Source organism: Sinocyclocheilus grahami, unplaced genomic scaffold (assembly GCF_001515645.1).
Source record: "Sinocyclocheilus grahami isolate Dianchi unplaced genomic scaffold, SAMN03320097.WGS_v1.1 scaffold281.1, whole genome shotgun sequence".
Classification (NCBI taxonomy): domain Eukaryota; kingdom Metazoa; phylum Chordata; class Actinopteri; order Cypriniformes; family Cyprinidae; genus Sinocyclocheilus; species Sinocyclocheilus grahami.
The window spans coordinates 1,694,150-1,702,565 of NW_015505460.1; the positions used below are offsets into that span (position 1 = coordinate 1,694,150).

At 35.3% G+C, this 8,416-nt stretch overlaps 1 protein-coding gene across 1 annotated transcript in view; it reads left to right on the forward strand.

Moving 5' to 3' along the window:
• The window catches only part of LOC107600321 (desmoglein-2-like), a 26,311-nt gene extending 21,791 nt beyond the window's left edge, over window positions 1-4,520 (forward strand). Inside the window, exons 10-11 of the mRNA XM_016292190.1 lie at window positions 2,387-2,671; window positions 4,461-4,520. Coding sequence (XP_016147676.1) covers window positions 2,387-2,671; window positions 4,461-4,520 — 345 coding nt within the window. The remainder of the gene's footprint in view (window positions 1-2,386; window positions 2,672-4,460) is intronic.
• The last annotated feature ends 3,896 nt before the right edge of the window (window positions 4,521-8,416 follow it).

Here is an 8,416-nt window from a genome sequence, read left to right on the forward strand (position 1 = left end):
AATCAATTAAAATATTTAATCGCGATTAATCGCATGATTGTCATGAGTTAACTCGCGATTAATCGCAACTTAATCGCACCTTTTTTTCTGTTCTAAATGTACCTTAGATTAATACTTTTCAAGTTTTTAATACTCTAATCAGCAAGGGCATGGACAAATATGGATTCTTTGTGCAAATGTATGTTTATTATTAGTGAAACCATAGTCAACACAGAGCATGAAGACTAGACATGTTTCATAGGTCATAGATATTTTTCAAATAACATGTCTATTAGAGACATGAAAAAAAGAACATAGAAATACCAGGTTCCCATTACTTCTCTTTCTTTACAGTATTTGCAGGACAGGGCAGCTCACTTCTTCTGAACATGCAAAATGTACATTTATTATTTATTATTACATTTGTTTGCCTCTCTGTGCCCACATACTGTATTTTGATGCAGCTAAATTCTCAATAAAACAGTTTTCATTGATATATTTTACTGTATCTGTTGTCAGACAATGGAATGAATATGAAATAGTGACTGAATCGTGACCCATTTAGACTACATAACCAGCTCTCCCTTCCAAGACGTTAATCTGCACAAAAATCCTGATAATCGAGCCGTCGTCTGATGAAATCAAATAAGCTACACATAAGATAAAGACAATAGCTGTGCTGTGATTTCGACTATACTTGCATGTAAAATTAGAGAAGCAACATAATATATATTTTAAGTGAAAGCGCTGCTCCTCTCTGCCTCTCTGCCGCCATAGCAGACGCAGAGAAAGAGCTGTGTGCGGAGCTGGGAAAGAGAGACTTAAGGTTTGGGCAAACCTTAAAACCTTAAAGCTAAACACTGTTTTGAAAAAAAAAAAAAGGTCACTAAAGGGGTCTGAAAAGTTGCTAAATCTAGCGACAAAGTCGATAAGTTGGCAATACTGTCAGCACCTCCATTTTTCCAAATAACTTACGGGTTAGGCCATGGGTCAAACAGAATATGTGCGCTGCGTTAATCGTGCGTTACTAAAATTAGTGCCGTTAAAATGAATGAATTTGCGTTAAAGGCACAATATGTCATTTTCGCCACTAGAGGGCGCGTATTCAAAATAAACAAAGAGACAAAGGCGTAGTTTGATGACGCCGTGACTGAGTGTGGAATCATGGGAGTTGTGGTCTTCATCCTCACAGCCGATGCAATCCGACGGGACTCTGGCAGAAATCATGTTCATGGATGAGCTAATGATTTATTAACGTAGTAGAATGAAGCAGGGTGAGGCTGAAAGCCGTCGAAGCGAAACGAGGCGCTGAACGAGCGCGACACACGGCTGGAAAGCAGCAGAGCTTTTATTATGCCAGAGTCGAGCGCTTCCGGTCGTGCGTATGTGGGGTAAAGCAGCGGGGCTTTTATTATGCCACAGTTGAGCACTTCCACTGCTTCCGGTCGTGCGTATGTGGGGTAAAGCTGTTTTATCATACTAGATACATTTGAAAGTTCTGTTATAATGCTATTCTGTGCGCTCATCACCAACATATTCAAGCGTCTTTGGTGTTTCTATGTTTTCTATAAAACAAAACCGGAAATCGAGGGGTTATGACGTCATTGGCAGGCGACACAATGACACTATAGACACGGTCCGTGTCACTAGTTAAAATTGCTTATTTCTCTGGATTTAAACATTCTTCAAAACATTTGGGATAATGTAAGTACACAAGTCAGCAAAATATATAACACTGTTCTAGTGGTTTTTGGATATTTTAATAAAAAAATCGTACATATTGTGCCTTTAACGCAAATTATTATTATTATTATTTTTTAATTGAATGGCACTCTGACAAAATTATGCAAACAGTCTTCATTCAAACATTTAAAGCACATTTCTATAGGTATTTTTCAGCTGCAATCTGTTGAGGTGCATCTCAAAGATAATTAACCAATTGTCAATGTTCAGAGACTTTATAATCAAAACACAGTTTCTTTGGGTGATCTAAATCTATTGAGGGATAAAAAGGTGCTCAAGAAGCATGAGATTGCTTTGGTTACCTCCACAGACGATCTGTTGATGTGCAGGTTTTCTTCCATTTTGGTGGCTTTATGTAAGGATTATTGCACATGTGTGACCAGATGCTGTTCTGGAAGGAATAAATAAAAATATCACTAATGGGGTTTTTGGTTCTGGTGGTCTAAAGTCTTGATTTTTTATTTTTAGTAGATAGTAGTAAGTTTATTGTCTTTCATTTCTATCATGCATGTTGCTTTAATCCATATTGGTCAAACTGCTGAACTTTAATGTATTGTGTTGCCGTTGCTAACCAGGTTGAAGTAATTTGCTAAAATTATTTTCTTGTCAAAGATGATTACACATATTTGGCACTTATAAAAACATGCTGTACTCTGTCCCCCAGGACATGGCTATCTTAAAGATTTCAAAGGAGCTGGAGGACAACAAGCGCGGTAATGTGGGCGCTGTAGGAGGAGCTAAGATATGGGGTGGAGTAAAGGATGGTGGATGTGGAGCAGAAGGCTCACACTGGACCTCGTTCTATGACCAGCATGACAGTGCATATCTTCACCAGAATGACGGGTGGTATGTGTCTGGACAAAGAAAAGGAGAACACAGCAGATTTGAAGACAACATGTTTGACGGGCTTGCACTGTCTGATGCTTTCTTAGGCAACTACTATTCTCAAGTAAGTATCAGTTTTACACAGCATAATCTTCATAGCTAAAAGTAAACTAACAATCAATCATGTAATCAAAATAAATGAATCGACTATGTATTAACATTAATATTGCAAAATGCATATAGAAGACTCCAAATACCAGGTGCACATAACAAGCTTTTGCATAGCATGCCATAAAAGAGCACCAGAACAGAAAGCGTTAACCCTCATAATGCAGAGTTCATTTTGACCCGGAAGAGATACATAAAAACTTCTAAATCATACATAGTTTTTAGTAAGCGAACAACATTTTTTACAATTATTCTTTAAAAGATATAACCATTCACACACACAAAAAAGCTACACGTTTCACATTCCGGTCATTTTGGACCCAGGTAAGTATGGAGCACCATCGGTGTCAAAAAATTATTCATGAAGTTATATTAGTGTAAAATATATTTTACCCCATATCTCACACTTTTGGAACTGAATTTTGAATATGTATGCATGCATATGTATATTAATATTTATGCCCATTGATGAACCATTGCGACATGAACAATGTGTGACTTTTTTCATCTGAAAGTAAAAGTTTATGCAAGTAAAATTAATATATTTTGTTTGAAAACTTTTCAGTGAGTAAACTAACAATCAATCATGTAATCAAAATAAATGAATCGACTATGTATTAACATTAATATTGCAAAATGCATATAGAAGACTCCAAATACCAGGTGCACATAACAAGCTTTTGCATAGCATGCCATAAAAGAGCACCAGAACAGAAAGCGTTAACCCTCATAATGCATTTGAGTTCATTTTGACCTGGAAGAGATACATAAAAACTTCTAAATCATACATAGTTTTTAATAAGCGAACAAAATTTTTTACAATTATTCTTTAAAAGATATAACCATTCACACACACAAAAAAGCTACACGTTTCACATTCCGGTCATTTTGGACCCAGGTAAGTATGGAGCACCATCGGTGTCAAAAAATTATGTATGAAGTTATATTAGTGTAAAATATATTTTACCCCATATCTCACACTTTTGGAACTGAATTTTGAATATGTATGCATGCATATGTATATTAATATTTATGCCCATTGATGAACCATTGCGACATGAACAATGTGTGACTTTTTTCATCTGAAAGTAAAAGTTTATGCAAGTAAAATTAATATATTTTGTTTGAAAACTTTTCAGTGTAATATTTATTTATTTTAGACTGTTTGAGTAATTATGAGTTATAAATTCAAAATAATTTAATTACATTTCATTCATTCCAATTCACAATACGACTGTTATATATATATATATACACACATACATATACATATACACATACACATAATAATGCTTAGATTAGTCCTTATAAATTTCATACAATTATATATAGGTAAATGCAGTAATAACATGGTAATAACATGGTAACATTCAAAACGGATTTTTTTTTTCACATTCACTTATTAATTAGAAGTTGTTAATCAGATACAATATGGTTTTTGTTGGAAAATACTATGACTATTTTATAAACGATTTATAACGATTCTTCAGGTCCAAACGGAAATATAATGTGAAAATAGCATACAGATTTTGAGTGCATTATGAGGATTAAAGACCAGATTGATATGTTTAAACTTGACCTTTAAACTTAAAAAAAAAAACAGTAAAACAAATAGAAAATTCCACAATACAGTATGTACCGTTAGAAATATTTTCTAAAAATGTATTTTTGGGTCACTGGTGTATATGAATGGGTCAAGGGTTTCTGAATCAATAAATGCAACATTATTTCCTGTGTTACTACAGAAAGCAAGTCATGTGGCTAAGAAGCAAGACATAGGAGAAAGTCTAAAGAGAGCGGTTTGAGTGCCAGCTTTCAGAAACTGTATGACAAGGACAGGTTCTGTGTGTAAGCAGCTGAAAAGAAAAACCATAATAATCCGAGAGCGGCTTCCAGCGGTCAGCAAATAAACTGTCCTGAAGAAACGTTACACAGTATACCCCCTGCAGGCACTCCAAGAATATCCCAGTTCACTAAATGAGTCAGACTGTGTGTGGCTATAGAGAAGCTGAGCATGGAGTGACTCATCTGATGCCATGAGGCCTGACAGATACAGAGAAAAATATAGTGTTTCTGCACCAACCAAGCAGCAGGTGGCGGTAATGCACTTCTGTCATTTTCTTTCCCAACTCCAGTTAACAAAAGCAAAAAGAAGACAAAATTATTATTTTTTTTTTAACAATTGCATCTATCAACTGTACATTCAGAAATGAGTTACATACCATCTACACTGTGTTGTATGTATACAACAGGCCTGTAGTGACTGTACTACATATAAACAAAATAGTTTTGAATGCAGTGTTTTCTTTTGCTAGGGTTTCATGGTTAGAGTTTTGGGACAGCGCACCAAGGATTCAGCAAAAATGTGTGAACAATTGGGGAAAAAACCTGTAAAACTCCACATGACACACAGAGAAAAGCACACAGAAGTTGTATCTGCCTATTGTTTCATACTCAAGATCCACAAATGCATATGTCTTCTGACCTTCTTGCACATAAAGCTGCAATTATGAAAAAATGTACACAATACATTCAATGCAACTTAATATCTCGCAATTACAGCTTTATATCTTGAAAATTTAACTTTACATCTCACATCTTTCTTTCTTTCTTTAAATATTACAACTGTGTATGCATATGCTTACAAACAAACTGATGATCAGTTTACAAGAACAAAGTACATTCTACTAGAAACACTATTTCTACTTAAAATTTCACATTTAATTCAACCTGTTAGTCTTACTAGCAAACGCTAAAAACAGTTTGAAAGTAAATCCTAAGTAAAACATTTTTTTTAGTGTAAGCTAGGTAACTTTGATGCAACACTCAGAATTGCTTGAAATACACAACACATGAAATCCATAGAAATGGCATCTCTCTTCTTCTTAAACCAATACAAAAGCACTACCCAGCTTCTATAAAGCTGCCAGAGTTTTATGTCTTTGATATACAACTGGGTGTAGCAGCTCCTCGTGCATTGACTCATACATCACAGTCACAGCATAGAAACTAAGAAGCTCAAAAGGTCGAAATACTTATAAGCCGAGTTCCCAGCTTTCCGCAGAACACAGGTGTTCATGACTAACCCACCCACCGTCTTATCATTATCATCCACCGTGCAATCTGCCTGTTGTCGTCTCAGTATAAAAATAAAGTCAATCTCAATGTCCAGACGAGTAGAAACAGAGCTGCTATTGAAAGTCTCTGCTGGAGCTCTTATCTTCACTAGCTGATTGAAGTGAATTATTAACTTGTTGTTTAAAGAGAGAAGAAACACACGGTGAATTTGAATGAGAGTACAAGAACATCGTCTGGTATCGTCTTTCATGCCAAGTTTAATTAAAAGCAGGGGTAAATCTGTGGTGTGTAGAATGTTTCATTAATATTCTACATATGAGATGTATAGAATTACTGGGTTACAGTTTATTTCAAAGTCCGCTTTAGACTTTCTATTAACTGTAAGTGATGTCAACTAACTCGTTAGGTTAGGGTTGTTAGTAGAACTAGTCAAACTGAGTGTTACCATCAAAATATATGACAGCAGATAATACGTCTACTAATACTTTAACGGCTGCTAGTTGACATGTAGTTGCAAAGTTACTTATAGGATGTCTAAAGTGGAGCATTGTGTTGTGTTGTGATTAATGCTTTACCACAGATCTAATCGGTGTATAGTTAAAGGGATAGTTCACCCAAAAATGAAAATCCTGTCCTCATTTACTCACTCTATATGTTGTTCCAAACCTGCATGAGTTTCTTTCTAAACACAAAAGAAGATCCTTTGAAAAGTGTTGGTATCCAAACAGTTGACGGTAGCTATTGACCTCTACTGTACTTTTCTATTCAGGATTTGGCCAAAATTCCTAGACACCCTCCCCTTCATGAAAGAAAACATTGTTTGTGACGCAGAGGGTCATCTACATTTATTTGCAGAACTCGCATAGCCTATTATTTAGTGAATAAAAAATGGGAATGCTCTTTATTCACTTAAAAAATGTGACTTGAACTCGGTCCCTGTCACCTAATATTCACATTGTCCCAGTGACTCCTCTCCTCCCTCATACTTGCAAAATCCTTGGCTTCACTTCCAGTCATTCTGGCCAAAACATATTTTAAGAGCTAGTAATGGGTGCCTTATCTTGACTTCCCTTTGTTTGGTAAAATGTAGAAGAAACAATGAAAGTGTTTCTTGCATTTCTTTCGTAGCCTATTATGAAATGGTTTAGGGAGAGGATGGGATCGGTGAGTGGAAAAGTTCAACTGTTACGAAATACCTTCTATTTAAACACTATTTGAGTGTTAATGTAAAATTGAACGTACTATCCTTTATATTTTAAACTTGATTCAGTGTTAATTTTGCAGCTCTCATCTCAACAATTTAGTGTCCTTATCCACCTTTTTCTTGTCGTAGATGGGAGCGGCCATTTGTAAATTCTATGGGTCTGGCTTCCGGTCTCATCTGCTTCCAGCTACTTTTAGCTGTACAAAACAGTTCGTTTTGCTGCTTGATATTGAAAATTGGTGTGTCTTATCATATTATTTTAATGTATTATCTTAATTATGAACACACTGGTTTGTAGTGCAAACATTTTTACCGTTTAACCTAATGCACGTTGTTTTTCTCCTCGTTATTTACCTACAGCGGCTAATGAACCGGATGCCTCACCCATAGGCTTAATTCTGCGTTGAAGAAAAAGGTGGATAGTCGCTGTTACAATACAGGGCTGCGTTCAGGCCCGACAAAATGGTGCAAAACGTGTTTTAAACGGAAACGATGGTGCGTTGAACACTGTTCTGATGACGCAAGAGCTGCAGCTATGGCAGCTGAGAAGACCATTCTTTCTGTTCTTTTTGAAGAATTTTCGGAGCCTGACGAAATCGGTATAAATACATGTTTAATACTGCAAAATACATTATATTACAGAAATAATTAGGAACCACAGTTTCCACAAATCCCTGTTAATGGTGATTCTCATACAGTATAAACACTGGGGAAATGTGCATTTCAACTTTGTGGGTGTTAAATGTTCAATTTTACATTTGCAGTGCACTTAAAAATTCTACTTAGAAAGATACTTAGAAATCAGGACAGACTTCTTCTTTGAGCCTGTATAGGCAAATTAACAAACACAAATAAGATACTGAACGATATTTATTGTGAATAATCGATATAAATAAATAGAAATTAAAATGAATATGTTTCTCTAATATTCTTACATACAGTAGCTAGAAGATATATACTGTTAACTTAAGTAGCCTAAATATTTAAAAGATAAGATTTCATTTGTTTTGACTTAAACTTGAAGAAGTTTATTCAAGTGTGCTATTAGTATACATCTTTTAAACTAAAAAATAGAAAAGTATACTTTCAGTTTACTTATGTACTTCTCAGAAATATACTTAAAATGACATTTAAGTATACTTGACTTATACTTAGAAAAAGTCTAAATATATTTGAGCTATACTTGTGCTCCGAGAATGTTTTCATTGTTATACTGTAGGGCGCGCTAGTACACATCTTCTGTGCAGAATTTCCAAAAACACAAGAGAAGAAGAAACCGAAACAACAGATGCTTCCACATGTATTCTAACACGATCATCAGACATAAAACAGCATCAAAACTGTGCAACGTTATGGAATAAAATGTCGACCAATGAAGAGGTACTAATGACTGTCAAGCTTTGGGGTGTTGATCGACTC